Genomic DNA, 22140 nt, shown 5'->3' on the forward strand with positions numbered 1-22140 from the left:
CTGGGGCTCCCTGACGCACCGCGACCTTCCTCCCCCGTCCTCCTTGCCAGCGGGACTTTCTGTGCACATCCCGTACGCCAGGGTCTGTGCGCAGTGCGTTACCAGCGCTGCGTCTTTAACCCTAAGAGCCCTGTGCAGTCGGGATCGTTGTCACCCACTGTGTTGATGCTGTAAGACCCAGGCCCAGAGAGGTCAGTCACTTGCCCCGGGTGGCTCAGCCTGTCACCCCCCCACCCACCCTCCAGGAGCTCAGGGTTTAGGCCAGTGGCTTCCAGTCGTGGAACACTGACACATCCACCCCGGGACAAATCAAAACCAAACATGGCTGCGGCCGGGCGCCTTTGGGCAGTGCCTTGACCCCCGGGGCGGGACGGGAGAGGAAGGCCGACTCTGCCCGGCGCTGGGCTGGCCACGGCCCCTCCCGGGAAGTGCCGCAGAGGGGTCTGGGCTGGCCTGGAGTGTCGGGCAGACCAAACACAGCGCACGGTGTCGGGCGTTTTATTGGCTCTCGATTCTGTCGGGGGGCAGGCGGCTCCCATGGTGGAGCTGAGGGAGTTCGGATGGATGGGTGCGTGTTGATGTCACATGGATCTAGGAATCTACACAGAGGCCAGAGACCAGAAAAGGAAATAGGAAACCGAACAGAACAGCCGCAGGAAGTGCCACCTCCTGACCCTCACCCCCACCCCCCACCCCCGCCCACCCCGCCAAGCTAATGCATCAGAAACAAACTCATAGGGCTTGACAAAGGAAGGGGAAGCTTGAGGATGAATTCCATTAGCAAGTCCAAACTGAGGCAGGAGGAGAAAGGAAGAAGTGGGGTGGGGGGAATCGACGATGCCAAAAATAGTAAGCCTTCCTAACTTTGCTCGCGGCCGGAGTCACAGCTCAGCAGCACTTTGGAGAAAGCAACAAGTGTGGTGCCCAGGCCGCCCACTGCCGGGGCATAGCCACGTGCCCCAGACGTTTGTCTTTTAGGGAGGTGGCTGAGCTGGGGAGCCTGGTCCGTCTTCCTGGGCAGACGGGGCCGTCCTACCAGGGCGGGAGCTGGCTCTGTGGCTGGGCCCAGAGGCAGAGAGAGCCCGGGAGAGGGCAGGGGGCTCTGGGGCCCACGCTGCTGAGAGGACTCGGTGGCTCTGCGCGGATGGGGCTGCGTTCCCCGCGGCCGGTGCCCCTGGGTTTGGGGCATTTCTCTAGCTGGACGGCGGGGGAGCCCCTAGCCCCGCTGGGAGCGCACGCACGGGGCCGGAGCAGGGAAGGGGCAACCTGAGGCCTTGCTCCCAGGTCCTCCTGAGAAACGGGGCAGGTGGCAGAGCTCGGGGTCTATGCCCCGGGGGCACGAAAGCAGGAGGGCTCTGGGGGGGGGGTGGTGGTGGCCGAGGCCCAGGAGTGGGAGGGCCCGTCCCAGGTCTCACGGGGAGTCAGTGGGTCATTTAGCCCCTGGTCCATGGCTCTGTCCACCCGACCACATCAGGGCTGAGGACCGGACTGGGTATTGTAGGTGGACACTCCCGAAGCCGGGGAAGCAGCACACGGCCTCCTCCCCTCTCCATTTTCACCAGAAAGCCAGTCGGGGCTGTGCATCCCAAGGGAGCGCCCCCGTCTAGGGAGATGTGCCCAGCTGGGGGCCCAGCTCAATCAACCAGCGTCTCAGCCGCCTGGTGCTTAAAGCCAGGGTGTGTCGGGGAGGGGTGGGGGGAGGCCCTGTTCCGGGACGGGGTACTCGGCCCCAGTCGCCAGGTAAGGCTTGTGCTGCAGGGCCCCTAGCATCGCGGCTACCACCCCTTCCTTGAACAAGTAGGTAGCCTGAGCCCCAGGGAGGGAGGGACGCGGCCAGGCGGTGAGGCCGGAGATGGCCGACTTGCTGCGGCTGAGACGGAGCCCACCTTGCACCGCCCCCTCCCCGATGGCGGCGCTGGCATCAGCAGCCTGGCATCTCTGCTCCAGAGCCCTACCTCACTCCACAGCCTGCCACCCGGCCGCTACCGCGCACCTGTGCCCGCATCGTGCCCGCCTCCCTTCCAGACCCAGGCCCCGGTGGCCACTCCCCGGGGCGGCCACACTACTTTCACCGGGTCTGATCCCCCCAGTGAGCCCCGGGGCTCCCCAGCGGGCCGCCGTGAGGACGCGCGTGTGAGGAAAGCTGGGCCGAGCCCGGCTCCGGGCCCAGGGCCAGGCTGGGCCGCCGTGGGGACCCCACCGTGGTCTCAGGGCCTGTCGGCGGCCGGGGGCGCCCTCAGACGTCGGTGCTGATGCTGCGGCTCCGGGAGAAGGCCTCCCGCATGGCCGAGAGGCGGCTGGGGTTGAGGGCCTGCAGGGCCCCGAAGCTCCCAGGCGGCAGCTCCACGTCGTCCGGGCTGATGCTCTCGTAGGCGACGCGCTCCCCGCCGTTGCGCACGCCCTCGTCCTCCTGCAGGAAGAAGGCGGGCGGCTCGCAGTGGGAGCAGCTGCGACAGAGGGCGCGGGCCTGCGGGGACTTCTGGCTGAAGGAGGTGGAGGTGGCCGGGTAGAGCGCGGGCCCGTTGGTCAGCACGAGGTTGCGGTTCGAGTGCAGCGGGGGCAGGTGCGAGTGCACGGCGAAGTCGGGCTCCTCCTCGTCCTCCTCCTCGTCCTCCTTCCTGCAGCAGTAGTACTGCGGGCAGAGGGCCACCGTGACCGCCAGCTCCCCAGCGAGCCTCGCGGCACGCGCGCGGCGCCCACGGGGGGCCGGGACGCCCCCAGCTCAGACACCCGTGTCCCTGTCACCACCGCTTACGGGAGCTCATGATCCAGGCACCCCGGACTCCTGGGATCCCTAAGTGAGGGATTCGCTCGTTTCAGCCCCACAGCAACCGGGGGCAGGTGCAACGACCAGCTCCACTTTGCGGGCGGGGAAACCGAGGCACGGGGGGTTCAGGCAGCCTGAAAGCAGCAGAGCTGGGATTCGAGCCCAGGCAGCCTGGTCCCAATCTAGTTCCAGGGCCAAGCCGTGCTGCCTTGCCCCATGCACGTGGCTCCCTCTCCTCTCTCGGGAAGAAAGGTCCGGGGGACCTAGGACGGCCCTGGGGTGTGGGTGGGGCAGGGAGCGCACGGGTGGTGGAGTAGCACGGCCCAAGGGCTCACGCCTGCTCCCCGCTTGGCAGCTGTGTGACATCGGCAAAGGCCCTTACCCTCTCTGAGCCTCGCAGGGAGTCTGCAGAGCCGTCATCCCTGAGCCCTCACAGGTGGGGTCCGGGGGTGCTGTCTGCCTTGCACCTGCTTGGAGACCTGGCCCTTCCGCCTTCCTGGGCCCTGGCTCCCTCCCCCTGCAGGAACCCCTCCGGGCTTCCCTGCCCCACCCCATGCCCCCAGCTCCCGGGTACCTGGAGCCGGCAGTAGCACAGAACCGCAATGATGCAGAGCAGAATCACGGTCGCCAAGATGCCCCCGGTGATGACCACCGTCCCGGCTGTCATTCGCCCCCTTCTCCATCAACAGCCTGCAACACACACCGCCAGCTTCAGCACAGGCTCCACTCACCGCAGAAGGAGGCTGTTCCGGGTTAGGAGGTCGAGGAAGCGCTCCAAAAGGGAAAACAAAACACCCCACTGCGTGCAGGAGGCAGGGGCTGGGCCCGGGGGTCGGGCGGGACATCCCCCTCTGCCTGTGCCTCTGCCAGCAGTTCCCACAGCACAACCCCTCGCTCTCGGGGTTCCGTGAAGGTGTCTTGAGCGCGTATGTGAGCGCTGGGCCTGGCACACTTTCAGCCTGGGCGGCAAGCTCACGCGTTTAAAAATTTACCCAAACGCAGTCCGGCTGAGCGTGTGGTTTTGCAACCTGCTTTGTCACTTCACCAGCCCATCCTTATTTTTCCTGATCATTAAATTGTCTTCTGTAACATAATCTCGAACCGTATTCCATTTTATAACATAAACGATCCCTTTTCTTTAAAATTTCAGACGGCCAGTAAAATACACGACATAAAATTTACCATCTTAACCGTTTTTAAGCGTACAAGTCAGTAGTGTTAGGTATATTCACTTTGTTTGCAACCGACTTCCAGAACTTTCTCATCTTTCAAAACTGAAAACCAAACTCCTTGTTGGTGTTTAGGCTGTTGACATTAAAAAATAAATCTTAAGCCAATGTTTCCATAAATGTTTGCGTAGCTAAAAACTGAAGCCATTTGAATTGCAGGACCGACTTCGATTACCTGTGTCCAGGATAAATTCTTAGAAGTGGGATTTCTAGGCCTAAGGGCGTGCGCCTCGTAAACTGCTGTGGAAAACGTCAAACACACACAAAGTAGAGAGAATGGACAATGCTGGCACCAGCGGTGCTCTTGGGAGCGCTATCTGGCCAGGTGCTGATAAACTAGTTCTTGGAGTGAACGCACCCTGACCTGTAGCATTTGCTGATGCCTGTGCTGTAAATATTCTCACTGTGGCCCATTTCAAGTCACCAAGCTTTAATAACCGGCTTGCCGTATCCCTGGACGGTTAACAATCAGCTCTCGGGCACCAGTCGTCGCTGAGCACACCCTGCCTCCATTTCCATCCCCTACCTTTTTTTTTCCACCAGCGGAATAGCATGGCACGGACGATTGCGTTCACTAAAGGATATCCCAGAGTGTGTTAGTTTATTCATAAATACTTTAGTGCAGAATCTGACAGGTGAGGAGCTTTAAAAAAACCCCAGTCATCTCCGCAATGACTTTTTACAGTTGGTTTGTTCAAATCAGGATCCAGTTTGGCTCTTTTTTTTTTTTTGCGGCACGCGGGCCTCTCACTGTTGCGGCCTCTCCCGTCGCGGAGCACAGGCTCCGGACGCGCAGGCGCAGCGGCCACGGCTCACGGGCCCAGCCGCTCCGCGGCACGTGGGATCCTCCCGGACCGGGGCACGAACCCGCGTCCCCCGCATCGGCAGGCGGATTCTCAAACGCTGCGCCCCCAGGGAAGCCCTCCGTTTGGCTCTTTTGACCGAACAATAGTTCCCATCCACTCTTGCCCCTCCCCGCCCCATGCTGTTTATAGAAGAAACTGGGTCATTTATCTTACAGAATTTTCCATGTACTGGAACTGGCTGCATTTCTCCCAGCACCGTTTCATTATGTTCCTCTATCATGGTTTTGCCCTCTAAACTGGCTTCCTGTCACTTCACTTTCAGGGCCCCATGCTGTCCTTGTCGTGATGTTGAGATTTGCCAGTGGGTTCAGCCGCTGTCAGCCCAAGCCTCCCACCGTAAAATGCCCCATCAGCCTTCCACCTCATCCTTTCAGCAGCCACTGGAAATCATAGCCTATGTCTGTTATTTCATTAGGAGTTGCAAATAGCGACTTTTCAAATGCTATCATTTCTTCTGCATGTATCAGCTCTGGTTCTTCTCTAAAGAACCTTCCCCATTACCTATCCGGTAATATCAAAAGACAGTCTGCAGAGGAAAGGCGTAGACGCTCAGTTCGTAACTTTTTCAATTTTCAAAATAAGTTGGCACCCCAGGAGGTGCCTGCATCGGCAGGCGGACTCTCAACCACTGCGCCACCAGGGAAGCCCCATTATTCTTTTTGATGTTCAAATGATCCCACTGGGACAGTGGCTTTGGAAGCACCTCCAAGTTGACTCCGGCGTCATTTTGGTGGGACCCCCCCTAACTCTTGATGGCATGTTGCTCTTAGGCATAAGATGTCCCAGCTTATCTCCTGGGACACCCTGGTTCTCTTGCTGGGAAGTGGTTCTAGAGACCACAGTCTGGGCACTAGGGGTGCTAGCCGCTCCTGGGTTTCCAGGCTTTTCCGGTGGCCAGAGCTCAGAAAGACTTTTTTTTTTTTTTTTTAAGGAAGAGAAAAATGAACATGAGTTTATATTGATATTTCCATTTAAAATTAGAGATGAAAGGGTTTTTACATGTTAAAATGTGATGTCTATGTGACTTTTACAGTGCAAGGTTTATTTCCTAATAACATGCACTTCATTATTCGCTTTTTCCCATCCTATATAGTAATTTAAAAGTAGTGTTACCAACGTTTTTACTAACAAGTCTACTGAATGGAATTTGATATTTATCTGTTTTTTTGTTGTTGTTCTTGTCCCCTTAGGGATGTGTAGTAAAAAGATTGTTTCAAAGTCACTTGAAATAATTCTTAGTATGGTTTTCTTTCCACCGCCTTGATATTCAGGTTCACTTATTCTAGTTAGTTTTTACTTTCTTTAAAAGAAACTGATTTAGGGCTTCCCTGGTGGCGCAGTGGTTGAGAATCCGCCTGCCGATGCAGGGGACGCGGGTTCGTGCCCCGGTCCGGGAGGATCCCACGTGCCGCGGAGCGGCTGGGCCCGTGAGCCATGGCCGCTGAGCCTGCGCGTCCGGAGCCTGTGCTCCGCAACGGGAGAGGCCACAACAGTGAGAGGCCCGCGTACCCCAAAAAAAAAAAAAAAAGAAAGAAACTGATTTAGCTTTGCTCTTTAATTGTAGAAAACATTTGGTTCCAAAGTCAAAAGCATAAAACCAGGTGCATTCAGAGAGGTCTTGCTTCCTCCCTGCCCGCCCCCCGCCCCCCGCAGCTGCCACCCACCCTGCTGGGCCCAGAAGTAACCATTTCACTTAGTTCTGGGTTTTTCTCCTTCCATTGCTTCTTTCTAAAAATATACGCAAATATAGATTTCCTTCTCCTCCTAAGCAAAAGTGGCGTTCTATCTACACCCTCCATACCTTCTCTTCTCACCCAGTAGTCTCTCCCCAGATACACCACGTTTCCCTAGGGGCGGGATTATCCCCAGGGGCCCCTAGAGCTCGCCCCGCTGTGTGGAGGGGCCCCACTCACTCAGTCAGGCCCTGCCTTACTTCCCACGTCTTGCAATTACAGGAACGTGCAGTGAAGAGCTTTGTGGTGCGCACGTTTCTAAAGCTGTTGATAAGCCTTGCCAAAGACTTGCTGGAATTTGGGCCGATTTTTTCTCTTCCAGGAATGTGTGCGAAGAGCTGACAGACGGGGTTTTCGTTGGGAGACTCAGGGGGTCCAGGCGGTCGGTGGGTCAGGAGTGAGGGAGGCTGAGCCCCACCTGGTGAGGTTGGCCGCTCGGTGGTTCCCCGCAGGCTCGTCTGCAGGGTCAAGTGGCCTGGCAGGGAGTGGCTGGGCAGGGACGCCGGGGACGCTGCTCTATAGGTGGAGGAGGACGCGGACGTGTGCTCACAAGCAGGGGGGCGCCTTGCGTCAGAGGCACAGCTGGGATGGGAAGCCAGACCCTCAGCCGACAGACAGACGGACTGAAAGGTAGAGCCAGACACAGGCCCAAAGCGGCGAGACCACGAGACCCAGACTCCCAGACAGCTCCAAATTCAGAGAGACAGAGGTGCAGACAGGCAGATCCAGACAGCTGGACCAAGAGGGCCCGGTCAGGAAGACACAGTGCAGGCCACACAGACAGAGCGGGAGCCCCAGGGACCCCTGCGTTTCTGGGCGCCCTGCCGGGCAGCTCCGACCTTCCTCGGCCCCCAGGGTGGTTGAGGCCAGCTGGCCCGCCAGCCCTGCCAAAGGTGCAGGCCGACCGGGGCCGGATCCAGGGAGCTGGGTGTGCAGAGGAAGCAACGAGGACGCTGGGTAGGGCCAGGCCCGCCGTCCAGATGCGTTTCACACTCTTCTCAGAGGTGAGGCAAAACAAAGCCCGCAGCTGCTGCCGGAGCGCTGCGCCCCACGCCCCCGGACCCTTCCCTCCTGGGGGCTCACGGGGACACCCCGGCCCGCCTCAGCCTGACCCCGGAGTGGCCAGGAAGCGGGCAGTGGAATGGACCCCTGACAGCTCTCCCCGGTCTTCGTGGCAGCCGTGGGAGGGCAGAGCCGGCACGGTGACCCCAAGTTTGCAGATGAAGAGACCGAGGTTCAGAGAAGGCCAGGGTCACCCCTGGGGATCCAGCCAGAGCCCAGCCCCCCATTCAGGGCCACTGATCCATGTGTGTCATTCTGGCTAATGGGCCCATCGCAGCTGAAAGCCACGTGTGACCCCACCGCCTGCCACGGGAAACCCAGGGCCTCCCAGGCCCAGAGGGCTTCAGCAGCCTCCATACTCCCTGCTGCTGTCCCTCTGGCCACAGCTTGCTGGGGCTGGGATGGAAAGGCACCAGCCCGCCCGCCCCCCCCCCACGCTGGGCCAGCCCTCTTCTCTCTCCCAGGAAGTGGACCTGGAGACTGGCCAGTCCCTGCTGGTCCCTTGACCTTGGGTAGAGACATGGGCGCTCAGGCTGCAGCCAGGGCGGCGTGTGTGTGGAGGCAGAGGAGCTGGTCTGGCGGGGAAGAGAGGAAGGACACAGGTGCCCAGAGAGAGCCAGGCTGTGGTCCCAATCCACGGGACTGCATTTCCCTCCCTGAGACCCGCAGTGTGACTCTTGCTGTGAATACATCAACCTTGAGTGTGTTTCTGCCATTTGTACCCCCCCAAAAGATCATTATGGCCCTAGTTCATGGGTGAGGGAACTCACTGGGCTGGGGCAAGGTCAAGGAGGAGGTCAAAGTGCAGGAGTTAAACTCAGCGCCCCCAATGCCCCAGCCGGACGGACCCCTGGGCGCCAGCCTGCCTCTGGCCCCAGTTAGCTGCAAGCGTGGGGCTTCGAATACCTCCCTTTCTCTGGGCCTCAGTCTCCTCCTCTGTAAGACGGGGCAACGTGGAGGATCCACCACGCGGCAGGGGTGCTGTGCTCAGTTTGCCCCTGCTGCTAGGTCGCCCTCTCTGCATCTCAACCCTCCAGCGGGTCCCCGAGGGCGTGGCCGTGGAAGCCTCTCCCTGGGCCTGAGACACAGACGGCCCCTCGCTCTGCCCGGCTCTGGGTGGGGGGCCTCCAGCCACAGGCAGCCTGGCGGCGCGCTGGGAAGGGCGCCGGCACCGGCCAGGCGCCCGGGGCTGTCAGCAGTCGCAGCTCCGACACCCGTGCCCTGTCCAGCTGGAGCGCCTCAGCCCCACTCTGCAGACGCACGCACGCCGACGGGCAGCAACGCCCGAGCCGGGCGCCACCCCCGGGGCCAGGCCCGGGCAGCAGACGTGCACGCACACTGCTGGCAGCTTTGCTTAGGCCCCAGCCTGACATCAGTCCACGGTCAACTCCGAACAGCCCCCGAGAGTGACGTGGACTCCCCCGCCCCACCCTCCAGCCACCCCTGTGCCCCACCCCAGTGACGCCCCTCTCTCCGCCTCTCCAGGCCTTCCCCTGCCATCAGTGCTCAGAACATGCCTTCTCCTCCAAGAAGCCTTCCTGGACTTCTTGAATGCAACTCACAGAACCGTGAAGTGCCAGTGCTGGGAGGGACTACGTCCCGCCCCTCTGTTTAATGGGTGGTGCAGGGGGAGGCTGAGGCCGGTGCAGGGGCGGTGACCATTGCGGGGGAGACATTCGTGACCTCACACAGCAAGTCAGTGGAAGAACAGCGGCCAGAGGACCCCTTCCCCAAGCCCCACACCTTGCTGCCCTCGCTGAGCTGTCGCCTCTCAGACCTCCTTCCTGTGCCTGGGGACACTGCCCAGCTGGACACTGAGGTAACCAGGCCTGAGGGGCCCTTGTCCTGCCCTCGAGGGTGGGCAGGACGGGGAGTGTCCCGCCATACACTCGCTGGTAACCCTGGGTCTCAGGCCACTCTCTGGGCCTCAGTTTCCTTCTCTGTAATATGGGTATGGGAGGATTTAGAAAACCAAGTCCTGCCAGCTCTGGACTTGAAGGATCTAGGTCTGTCTCTTTAACCAGCCCTGCCTGTGAGGGGTCCGGATAACTGAGACGCATGACAAAGTTTCAGAATCACAAATGTGAAAAAAATGCCAGCTGCTGGTCCAAGCAATAAATCAGGATGGCATCCCGCAAGGGGAGCAGAGAAGGGGAAGGGCTGCAAACACTTGGATAAACTTGCCTGGGAGCTTAGAGGGAAACCGGGCTGATCCAGTGTCCCCTGGACACTTGTGTCCCGGGAACGGCTACGCCGAGTGCCCAGAGACCAACGGAGGGCTTTGGGGCTCAGGGGGCAGTATTGCGTCAGGGGAACCGTGGGGGGCTTCCTGGAGGAGAAGTCCTCTGAGCCGTCCTGGAAGGATAGCCATCTGATGGGCCGGGCCGGGCCGGGCCGGGTCGGGATAGGAAGGAGAGGGGCGGCGAAGTGCCGGCAGGTCCAGTGACCGCCTGGTGGAGGCCGCTGCCGCCGCCGCCGCCGCCACCGCTCCTCCTCCAGCTCCCTGGCCCCAGCCCCCGCCCCAAGTCTCCGCGCACCGCCAGCCAAGACGAGTTGGCGAGGATTGAGCTGAATTGTTAATCTGTCCCCTGGGACCATAAACGGTTTTAAAGCTTTATAAACGGCTCTGCTGCCCTGTCCCCGCCCCCGACTTCTACAGGGACAGGCTCTGAGATGGGGCCTCCCTGGGCACCCCCAGCCCCAGAGTCGGTGGAGCGGGGCTGGGTGGGCAATGGCCCCTTCCGAGAGCCCCGCGTGTCGCGGGGAGCCGCCGCTTTACGAGCTCCGGCTGCCTCCCGTGGCGTGAAGATCGAGTGGGGTGGGCAGCGAGGAACACCCGGCAGCGGGGCCGGACGCCGGCCCACCTGCCTCCCCCGGCGGAGGACCCCCGCGTGGCTGCCATCTGGACCACACGTCCTGCACCGTTTCAGACTCTCCTCTGTTCCTCTTGTCCATCCCACCCCTCCCTGCCTTGCGGACCAAGGATTGAGTCTCCTCAGTCTGCCTGTCTTATGCACGTCCAGCCCCCCCACCCCCCAAACCTTCGCCTGTTCACCTGAGATGCCCGGGGCCCCTTCTAGGAGCCAAGAAGCAGCCCAGCCCTGCACCCTCCGCGCTGGCCGGGCCTCAGGCTCAACCAGTCCAGCGACTCCTAAACCCTCCAGGGATGGGAACCCGGGAAATATGCGGAGGCCCAGGCCTCGGTGGGTCTGAGTGGGGCCCTGGAATCTGCTTGCTTCACAAGCAGCCCCTCCAACCGAGCGAAGACGGTGCCTCTCATTTCCAGACAGGGAGACGGAGCCTGGGGCAGCGGAGGTCAGAGCTGGGCTGGGGACCCAGGTTTGCTGCCTCGTCGCTGCCGGGCCTTTCCGCGGCCGCTACCTCGTCGAGGCTTGTGCAGAGCCAGCTTTTCCTCCACAGACATCTGTCTGTCTGGTTACCAGAGCGCTCCTGCTACCTGGGAGCCCAAGGGCCCCGGCGTCCTCGAGCGGGAGTGGCCCGGAGTTCCTGTCTAGACCTCCTCCACATTTGGTCCTAATTTCACGCTCTGCGGGCTCCCAGATTCCTGCGTTTGGTAATAAATAGACGGCGAAGTGCTCAGCGTCGCCGGGGCTGGCCTCGGAGATATTATCCAGAGCCTGGCTGGGGGTGGGGTGGCGGGAGTCGGGGCCTGGGGCCCGGAGAGGCCCTTCCCAACAGCACCTGGAGTGTCCTCCCTCCAAGCTCCATCTTCGGCCCGGAGCAGCTCAGCCCTGAGAGCGCTCGGGCCAGCCAGGTGCGGGGGACCCAGTAAGCCAGGCCTGTGCCCACCTAAGGCTCCAAGGCCGGAGGACGCCTGCAGCAGGGCATTTGGTGCTGCCAGGTGGGCCGGGCTGCTGATGTTCAGGAAATGCTGTGGGTGCCTCTGGCTGGCCGGCTCTGTGGTCTGGACCCCTCGAGGAACCCCAGAAAGAGCACAGTGGCTACGCCATTTTGCCAGCCGTTTCTGAGGTTCACAGAATATTCCAGAAGCTCTCCCCATAGCCCCGCTGAAGAGCCCCTTGGGGTGAGCAATGTGAGGGCAGGGCCCTACCTGGGGTCCACTGCCCTGTTCCTGAAGCCCAGCCCAGAGCAGGGCCCGCGGCAGGGACTCAGCACCGACTGTGAATGAACGACCTGCCGGGGCCCTTGAGCTCTTGAAGGGTGAACTGGAATTTCCTAGTGGGACCCTGGCAGAGCTCTCAGGGGGGCGGGGAGGGAGGCTGGGGGTGTGATGGGGAACGGCAGGTCCCTCCTTTCTCTGGGCCTCAGTTCAGCAACGTCAGGGTTAATGAGAACAACAGCATCAGCACATTGATCTCGTTTCTCCCCGTGACCGCCCCAGGGTGGAGGCTGGGACACACCCGCTCTCCCAGGCCACGTGGGAAGCAGGGTTCGGCCGCATCGCTTTGCTCGATTACCCCACTCACGTTTTCTCGGGGTACACCGTGGCTGCAGGAGTGAGGCAACCCACCGAGTAAACGGAAAACCCGATTGGACGGACACCCCATCTTTGTGGGTCTGCCCGGCCCACGGTGGATGTGGCTGGAGCCAAGGAAAGGAGCCTGCAGCTCTGTGGCCCAGGAGGGGAGGATCCAGGGCAGACCCCAGGGCCTGGCGGCTGCGCTGCGCCGCAGCCAGAAAACTGGAGGCAGCAGGGGTGCGCCCCAGCTGGGGCCAGGGGGCTCAGCTCCCCACTGCCTGGGGAGAGAGGGCATCTCCAGCTGGGTGGCCTTCCTGCCCCCTCTGGCACGGTCCCCAGGCAGGGAGTAGGAGCCCCTCCTGGCCTCCCTCAGGAGCTGTGCCAAAGCAGCCCGGGGTCTCCCTGGTCCTCTGGGGCAGCGGGTGGCACCTGGGAGGGCCCTGGTCATCCTGGTGGGAGGCCCGGCCCAGAGGGGCCTTTGGTAAGGCAGGCCCTCGGAACCGGCTCCAAAATTAGATCCTCAGTTGTGGCTGCTGCTGTCTGGCCGGGAGCCCCTGCCCTGCTCATCCAGAGGAGCAGAAACTCGGGGTGCACTGAGGTGTGTGGTCACACGAAGTTGGATCCCCCAGCTCCGTGGGGGCCTGGCCGGTGGTGCGGAAGTCCGCGAGCATGTCTCCACCCCGGGCAGCTGTGCCCCAGAGAGGGAGCCAGGCCCAGGGTCACCCCGACCTCTGCCACAGAGCGAGAGCTGGGCACAGGCTAGTGACCCCGGACCGCCTCCCTGGGTCCCAAGGTGGTGGCGGGAGGAGGAGAGGGGTGGGAGGAGGGCGAGGCCCCCCGCTGCTGGATGTTGAGGTCAGCAGCTCCCAGACCTCTCCTGTCCGCCCCCCTCGTGGTCTGAAGTAGTACGCACGGCTGTGGAGAAGCTCACCGTTCACGCCCATCTCTCCGGCCCGCCCTCCAGCTGTTGACCCCAGCACCGCACAGAGGCTGCCGCGGAATCCCAGGGCCTGGGGTTCCTGGCCCGCCCTCCTGCGCGTGCTGCGCCCCGGGGGTTCCTGAACCGAAGTCTGGACTGGTCACTGCCTCCCTCTAACACCTTGCGTGGCTCCCCAGTGCCTCACAACGGCAACAAGCGCATCGTCCTGTCCTGAGCACCTCCTCTGTGCCAGGCAGGGCACAGCACCCTTGACCAACATCTTTAATCCCTAGGAGAGCGTGAGCCGGGGTCGCCATGACCCCGTTTTACTGACAAGGAAACAGGGGCAGAGAGCCGCACGGGGCTCACACGATTAGGCGTGGGGAGCAGGGGGTGAACCTGGGTGCGCCTCCCAAAGTCAGCGTCTTGTCTTCTCCCTCCTTCTCCCACCCCGCCCCAGCTTGCCTACACGGGTGTCAGGGGTGCACGTGCCTCCTCGCCCCACGCCCGACTGGAAGCCCCGTGAAGGCAGGAACCTGGCCTGCGCCAGTTCTGCAGTCCTCCTGCCACCAGGGGGCAATAGAGCGCAAGGACACTGTAGTGGCTGCAAAACGCGGGCACGTGTGCACTGAGTCGGGGTCCGTTTGGCAAAGCCTGCGCTGAACAGGCCCCTGAACGTGGGAAGGGGAGGCACGGGGTCTTGCGCCTGCGACCCCCACCTCCTGCACTGCCTGCCCGCAGTGTGTCCCGGGCAGGTCGTGGGTGCTGCAGGCCAGGCCCGCGTTGGGGTACCCGTCAGAAGGAAGGCGGCTGGCGTGCACCATTCCGGAACTTTCTGGGCTGTGGTGGAAACTTTACGGGAGGGCGGTTTTGAGACCCCGAGGGAGCCCCAGCTCAGCTGCAGATGCTGCGGGCTTTTTCTCTCCCTTAAAATAACCGCGTGCAGAGGCTGGGTTTGCAAAACCCTTTCTGCTCCTTGACGTAACTTTTTTCGCCGTTTTTTTTCTTTTCTAACTTCCTTTTCCAAGAACTGGGCACGGCCCCTGGTACCAGCTCGGAGCTTGGCGGGCGCACAGGAGGGGGCTCCAGGCCAGGGCTTCCTGGGACCATCAGAGCTCTGTTCATTAAGCACAGACTATGTCCGGGCGCTGGGCAAGGGCTCTCCCCTGGGTGTCTCGCTTCGCCCTCACGGCCACTCTCAGCACCGGCGAAGAAACAGGCGCCGGGGCTTGGAGGTTAGGGGGGCTCCGTGTCTGGAGCGGCAGGAGGGAGGAAGCACCAAGACCCCATTTGGCCTCCGCCCCTCCCTGCGGCTCGGCCTTGACGTCCATGAAACCCTCGCGACTCAACCAGACCCGGGGGGGGGCGGCAAACAGAGGCTCAGAGACCCAGCAGGGACGCCCCGTCCCAGGCGATTCAAGGAGCACCTGCCAGCGCAGGCTGGGCTCCTGACCCCTCGGCCACGTGGCTGCCCCGAGCGTGGGAGAGCGGGCTTTTGGGGCCAGGTGTGACCGTGGCTCCAGAGGGCCTGCCTGCCGGGGGGGGTTTTCTTGTGTCCAAGGAGCGCTGGCCACCGCCCAGGCCTGCGGGGATGACAGTAACGTGCCCCCCACCCCGCCAGACCACTAACGCATCCAAGCGAACCAGCCCACTTCCGCGGGGGCTTCCCACCCGCTCCCCCGCCTGTGTCCAGGCCGCCTCCCTGCCCGTTCCTTTGACAGCGCTGGTGTCTGCTACGTGCCGGTGCAGACCTCAACTCCTCTCTCTGCCAGGGGCCCCTGGGTGCCGAAGGGCCAACAGAGCAGTACCGTTCTGGGCTGGGGAGACCCCCAGGCCTAACCTCAGGGCGCTGTCCCCCTGCCTGTGTGTCGCCGGCAGTAACCGCGGCTGAGACAACACCGTGGCCTCAGTGCTTCATCCTGTCCTGTGTCCGGAGCCTGGGCCAGGCCGGCTCCCCAGCCAGTGCCAGCCCCCTCCGGGGCCCCCATCAAATTGGACATTCTCGCCTGGGCTGCACCAGCTTCCCCGGGGCGGGGGGGTGGGTGGAGGGGGGCCCTGGGCTGTGGGGATTTCCCTGGAAGTTTCCGCTCAGAGGTCCAGGTGGGCTGAGAATGCTCATCTCGACAGTTCCCAGGGGGATGCTGAGGCTGCTGGACCAGGGTCCACGCTTGGAGAACTACTGTCCCAAAGGATGGGCCCCCCAAAGCAAGTCTGGACCAGCAGTGGCCCCCAGCTGGCCCTGAATAAAGCCCACGCCCACCAGGACCAGCCCAGGTGCCCCACCTCTGCCTGAGGACGGCACTGCTTGCGGAGGTGCACGCTGGCCTCAGGCCTGTGCTTGCGCCCGGTCCCTCCCCCGGCTTGGGATGCCCCTGGGACCACGCCCACCTCCTTCCAGGTGGCCGATCCCTTCTGAGCCGTGCTCAGGCCTCCCCTTCTGCAGGAAGCCTGCTCTCTCCCCTGTGCGCCGGGCTGCCCTCTCCATCCCTTGCGGTTTCATCCTCAGCCGCTTTCCCGCTAGTCCCCGCAATGCACTGGGAGCCCCACGAGGGCTACACCAACAGCCTCGCCTGGCTGCACAGGCCTTGGTAAACAGCAGGAGCTCTATGTACGCCTGTGGATTGAGTCACTGGCCAAAGCAGAGGCCCTGGGAGCTCAGCACTGGGGGAGGGGGAGGGGGCCTTTTGGAGCCATTGATGAATTTACAGGAAGAAGATCAAGTTGGCTGTGAAGGGCTCATGCAAGAAGCGTGAGGGGAGAGGGGACACCGAGCCTGTGAGCCCAGGAGACCCCAACCAAATTTGCGCCCACTCCTTGCCTGCAGTGTGACATGGGAAAAACCCCACTCGGTTTACCATCTGTGAAAGTTGGACGGAGACAGTACCCGCACTGGCGGCGCTCTGCAGAGGACGTGCACGTCACTCCCTTTAAGCCTCACCATTGTCCTAGGAGTCGGCGTTATTAACCCCATTTTACAGATGAGGAAACTGAGGCTCGAGGAGATACTGTCACTTGCCCAAGGTCGGTGACAGGGAGAACTTGGGGCCAGGCTGGGGGTCAGGAGTCTTTTTCAGAAATGCCGGCTGCCTCTGGCATCTCACAGCGATTGGACAAGCACCCAGTCAATCACCAACAGCCAGTCCCACTCTAGGACCTGGAGCGGGTGGGGAGACTGGGCAGCAGCTCTGCGCTCCAGGGAACAGGGGCACGCGGTGCCGAGTGCAAGGCAGTTCAGGGCAGAGGTCACGGTCGGCGCAGACTTCAGCGCTAGGGAGCAGTTAGCAGTGCCGGGGGTGTGGGGCGTGATTTCCCTATTAGAGCATAAATATCTCCCTCTCCGGCCTCAGGACCTGCCTCTGCCCACTCTTGGCCTTTCTCTCCACCCTGCAGCCTCGCCCACAACCACTGGCCTGAGCTGCTCCAGGCCTATGACTTCTTTGCTCAGAGCGTCCCCAGTGACACCTGGGGACTTGATGAAATGCAGAGTCTGGTCCCGCCCAGACCCACCGAGTCAGACACTCTGGGAGTGGCCCAGCGAGCTGTGCTTTGGCCTCAGGCGGCCCATCAGGATCGCCCCTCCCCCGCCGTGCCCCCCAGCCCACCCCCGACTAAGGACATGAGACTCTAGGGGGTCCAGGTGTCTCCGATGTGCAGCTGAGGCTGAGTTGGGCACACAAACATCTATGGATGCAGTGCTGGCAGGCGATCTGCCCCGAGAATTCTCACAGGGCCTGAGGGACCTGACTCAGGCTTCACCCCATAGCCCGCATGAGTCCTCAGAGCCCCGTGCGGTCGCACCCTGTGGCAGCTGAGGCAACGGCGGGATGCACCTGGCCGTAGTGCAGCTCGCAGGGGGCGGACGCCCCCATCTCTGGCTCGCCCCGCTCCGCGGTCCAGGAAGGATGCTGCAGCCAAGTTCCCGCCAATCCTGCCAGGGAGTTTCCTGGCGAGCTCTGGAGCCCAGAATTGGCCGCTTCACTCATGCCCTCTGCCACCTCCCGGCCCAGGACAGCCTCAAGCACCTCATCTGAGCAGCCGTGGTTCGTTATACACGTTCTCTTGCAGAAGCTTCACTGCAGCCCCGGAGGGATCCCTGCCACCCACAGGCTTGGCTCCGATGCAGCCCGGGCTCGTGCCTGGCGGTGCGGGCTTCCTCGCCCAGCCCTGGTCTACGTGAGAGTCAGAAAGACTCGGGTGTGAATCCAAGCTCTCCTCCCTCCTGCCAGGGTGACCGCGGGCATCAGAGTCCTCATCTTTAGGGCAGGATGTTAACTCCAGCCTCCCGCCCTCCTTCCCCCACTCCTCCCTCTTTTCCACAAGCGTTTATGGAGTGCGGGATGTGCCGTGTGGAGGGCACAGCAGTGAACGGGGCCAGGGTCCCTGCCTCCTCCTGGGCCTCAGGGAACAGGACTGCCCACCCCAGCCCGGAGCCTGGTCTGGAGACTCTGGTAGCCTCAACGGAGCCCCCGCTGACCTCCTCGCCTTTGCATTTTGATTGTTTTTTATACAAAAGGAGCCCATTCCATGTAGTCTGTGCTGAGGTCTGTCTTCCTTCGGGTCAGCGCATTCGGGCCACGGCTCTCCCCGCAGAGCATCCCAGCAGTGCAGCCCGCATCCCTCTGGAACGAAGCTCTGAGCCTGACTCTCCTGGTCCAGTCCCCAAACATCTGGTGTTCTGGGCCCTCTGCACTTGTCCCGGATTTGCCTTTCCAGCCTGGCTTGCTGTCCCTGCAACGCTCCCTTAAACGGGTCTGGCTAAGGTGTTTGTTCCCGGGGTCTTTTTTTTTTTTTTTTTTTTTGTGGTACACGGGCCTCTCACTGTTGTGGCCTCTCCCGTTGCGGAGCACAGGCTCCAGATGCACAGGCTCCGGATGCACAGACTCCGGACGCGCAGGCGCAGCGTCCGTGGCTCACGGGCCCAGCCGCTCCGCGGCACGTGGGATCCTCCCGGACCGGGGCACGAACCCGTGTCCCCTGCATTGGCAGGCAGATTCTCAACCACTGCGCCACCAGGGAAGCCCGTTCCCGGGGTCTTAAGACCACAAACTTTGCGCTGTCTTGCCTCTGGGCCTTTGCTGGTGCCATTGCATGGGACCCTGAACTCCCTTCTACCTCTGCTTATGAAATCCCCAGCCGTCCGTCTGCACGCTCCTTGAGAAAGCCTTTCCTGACCCCCAACCCCTAGATACGACTCCTTCTTTGGGATTTAATAGCACGCACTGTCAAAACCAGGCACTTGGCATTTATAATTTATCAACAATTCAACGCAAACCTTCACCGAGCTCCTGCTGCGTCCCAGACTCTGTTCTGGGCCCCTGCCTTTGTGGAGTTTTCAGTCTTGTTGGGGGACACAGATGGGGCGTCAGGAGGGAGCGTTCCGGGTGCTCGTTGGCGGGGGGCTGGGAGAGGTGGCTCCTAGAGAGTGACCCCGGTGCCGGGACCTGAAGGAAGAGAAGGGCATGACGGGAAAGAGCATCGGCAGAGGAAACAGCACGTGCAAAGGCCTGGGGGCGGGCGGCGCGAGGTGGACTCAGGAGCCAGAGCACACAAGCAGGAGGAAGCACGAGGAGGGGGTGTGGGGGGAGGCCAGCAGGGACCTGGCCGCACAGCAGGCTCCGTCTGTGCCTGGCTCAGCCTTCACGGAGCCCTGGTCAGCTCGGGGGCCCTTCCTCCCTGAAACGACTGCTACATCGGCCATCCTCGTGTTTGGATGTGCATCCAGTCGCCCGGGAAGCTGGTAAAGCAGCTCTGACCAGTGGTGCGGGGTTGCTGAGATGGAACAGTTGTTTTTTGTTTTGTTTTGTTTTTTTTTTTTGCGGTACGCGGGCCTCTCACCGCTGTGGCCTCTCCCGTGGCGGAGCACAGGCTCCAGACGCGCAGGCTCAGCGGCCACGGCTCACGGGCCCAGCCGCTCCGCGGCATGTGGGATCCTCCCGGACCGGGGCACGAACCCGCGTCCCCCGCATCGGCAGGCGGACTCCCAACCGCCGCGCCACCAGGGAAGCCCCGGAACGCGTTTTAACAAGCGCTGGGTGCTGCCGGTCCTGCCGGTCTGCGGGGCACACTTGGGGGACAGAGCGCCCGAGCCCTCAGCTGATGCTATGCTGCCGGACAGGTCCTGCCTTCCGGGCTTCCTCTGCGGCCTCCTCCCCGTCTCCTGACCTCCAAGTGTCCAGGGCCCAGGGGTCCAGGCTTCACACACTCGCTCTCCGGTACACAACCGCTCCCAAGGTGACCTTCCCCAGCTCTCCACACCTCTGGACAACATCCAGATTGGCAGCTCTGGCCCAGACCTCGCCCTGCTCCATGACTGCCGGCGGGCCTTGGCCCCTGCACACGCAGCGCAGGAAACACTGGTGTGCAGGAAACCCAGCTCCTGATACGCCTCCTGCAGCGCCCCCACCCCAGGGAATGGCATTTACTCCCTTCCAGCTGCTCAGACCCCAAAGCCCCTAGTCCCCCGGGTCCACTCCGTTGTTCTCACTTCACACCCGATCTGTCAGCAGATCTTCAAACTCCACCCGGAGTCGGACCACTTCCCATGCCTCCTCCTTGTCCAGGCCCCTCCCCTCAAGCCTGGGCTGCTGCCTGAGTCCCCACCCCGACTCCCACCCCCCGGCCGCCTGCTCTCCACACAGAGGCCTGAGTGACACTCCACACAGAGGCTAGAGCTCTCCATCCTCTTCTCAAAACATCCCCATGGGCCTGTGTCACTTAAAATAAAACACGACATCGTTGCGTTGCTGCATCCACAAGGCCCACCAGCCCCGCCCAGCCCCTCTTGGACCACATTTCCTGCCTCTGTCCCCTGCTCACACCAGGCCCACTGCAGCCTCAGGGCCTTTGCACTGCCTGTTCTCTCTGCCTGGGATGCACTTCTCTCATGGGCTCTTGTCCTCGTTCCATGCAGGTCTCTGCTCAAATGTCTCCTCCTCAGAGACCTTCTCTGACCATCTATCCAAAATAACCCCCTCCCTACCATGGCTGCCCTTTACCCAGTGAGGCTCATCCTTCAAGGAATTTGAGTCCCCGAGGACAGGGGCTCCATCTGTTTTGCTCCTTGCTGTATCCTGGTGCCCAGAACAATGGCTCATAGTAGGCACTTGGTAACTGTCAGTTGAGTGATGAATGAATCAATGAATCCAGGGGAAGGCATGGAAGGGTGCTGACAAGGACGGTACCTGGGTCAGTTCTGCTTTTTACAAACACCTCTGTGGGGCTTCCCTGGTGGCGCAGCGGTTGGGGGTCCGCCTGCCGATGCGGGGGACGCGGGTTCGTGCCCCGGTCCGGGAAGATCCCACGTGCCGCGGAGCGGCTGGGCCCGTGAGCCGTGGCCGCTGGGCCTGCGCGTCCAGAGCAGGGTGGGTGGGAGGGGCCGTCCCGAGGCTGTTGTAGGCATCAGGTGACAGGAGAGGGTGGGGCTGGAGAGAAGGGGAGGGGAGGGGGTGACTGGGAGGGAGCATTAGCAGGACTATGTCGGCAGGATGGGGAGGTGGGGACGGGGAGGAGTCCTGGGGACCCCGAAGCTTCCGGTCTGGGCAGCTGTGTGAGGGGCCGCGCGGTGTAACACAGGGCTGGTCTCCAGGCTCCGCCTCACCCTGGGTAAGTCTCTTAACTCCTCTGTGTCCTGGTTTGCTCAGTGACAAAATGGGGGTGACACTGGGACTCCCCTCATAATTGGGAGCACTAACCCACATCGTGAGGAGCCGCATTAGCTAATCAGAGTCCCGGTCAAGACGGAGCAGCAGGGCCCGGATTTATCCCATTTATCCCGCAGCCCCAAACAACTAAGTATCCAGGACAAAAATCTATGAAATAATGGCTTCCAAGGCACTGACATCAGATGATGAAGGACCATCCTCAAGAGACGGGCAAGGAATGAGGAGAGCCCAGGAGAGCCCTGGTGAGAGTCTCCAGGCTCCCCACCTGGTGAGAGTCTCCAGGCTCCCCACCTGGTGAGAGTCTCCAGGCTCCCCACCTGGTGAGAGTCTCTAGGCTGCAGAGCAGGGGAACCCAGGCGGGGCCTGCCGGTACCCCCTGAGTTGAGGAGAGAGAGCTGAGAGTCCAAGGATGCTGAGTGGCCAGAGTGCACAGGGCAGGGTCCTGTGCAGGAGGAGCTGCACAGAGAGAAGCACAAATCTCTGCAGAGGGTCCGCTTGAGTAGTCAGCTGAGTACTGATCAGCACACGTGTGTGAAACTCCCAGAGAGAGAATTTTTTTTTTTTAAAGAGAAAAAAAACATTTGACAGGGTCCTAGGGAAAACTACTGGAAGCTCACACAGATCCGGGAATAGTTCCTGCTCCTATCAGAGAGGAAAACTTCATAATTCCTGGAGCATTGGGTAGAGAACTCAGAAGGGCTTTGGCTAAATGTGCTCTGGTCTTGCCTCCCAAAGCATAACAGCTAGGGTTGAAACAAACTGTTTCCAAGTAACAACCACACCCCAGAACAAAGCTCACAAATATATATAGGGCTCTAGCACCTAACAAGGTAAAATTCACAATGTCTGGCATCCAGTAAGAAATTACTTGGCATACAAAGATGCAAACAAATGCAATCCACAATCAAGAGAAAAATCAACGGAAACTAACCCAGAAATGGCACAGATGATAGAATTAGGAGACAAGAACATTAAAATAGTTATTATAACTGTCGCCCACATGTTGAAACACTAGAGAAGAAATTGGACACATTAAGTAGAAACATAGAAGATGTTAAAAGGAACAAAACCAAATTTCTTGAGATAAAAAAGCTACAATGGCTAAGATGAAAAATACACTGGATGGGGTTAACATCAAATTAGATATTGAAGAAGAAAAGATAGGTGAACTTAAAGACAGCAATAGAAACTTTCCAAAATGAACACAGAGACAAAAGACAAAACATAAATAAGTAAACAGAGCTTCAGTGAGATGTGGGAAACTTCAAGTGACCTCATATATGTGTAACGGGGACCCCCAAAGGAAGGGGGATATGCAGAAAAATGAGTAGAAGAAGTACTGGATGAAAAATTTCCAAACTGAGTGAAAAATCTATGGACCTACAGATCCAAACAGTCAATGAAACACAAACACAAGAAGCACGAAGAAAACGACACCAAGGAACATTATAATCCAATTCCT

At 60.9% G+C, this 22140-nt stretch overlaps 1 protein-coding gene across 2 annotated transcripts in view; it reads right to left on the reverse strand.

Moving 5' to 3' along the window:
• Positions 1-482: 482 nt before the first annotated feature.
• FAM163B (family with sequence similarity 163 member B) overlaps positions 483-22140 on the reverse strand; it is a 31994-nt gene continuing 10336 nt past the window's right edge. The window contains exons 2-4 of one of the 2 annotated variants that reach the window (XM_067040342.1): positions 18290-18458; positions 3342-3457; positions 483-2632 (exon numbers count right to left, since the gene is read on the reverse strand). In XM_067040342.1, the coding sequence (XP_066896443.1) occupies positions 2237-2632; positions 3342-3434 (489 nt within the window). In that variant the 5' untranslated portion in view covers positions 3435-3457; positions 18290-18458 and the 3' untranslated portion in view covers positions 483-2236. The remainder of the gene's footprint in view (positions 2633-3341; positions 3458-18289; positions 18459-22140) is intronic. The other variant, XM_059073315.2, reaches the window with a different exon arrangement.

Source organism: Kogia breviceps, chromosome 8 (assembly GCF_026419965.1).
Source record: "Kogia breviceps isolate mKogBre1 chromosome 8, mKogBre1 haplotype 1, whole genome shotgun sequence".
NCBI classification, from domain to species: Eukaryota; Metazoa; Chordata; class Mammalia; order Artiodactyla; family Physeteridae; genus Kogia; species Kogia breviceps.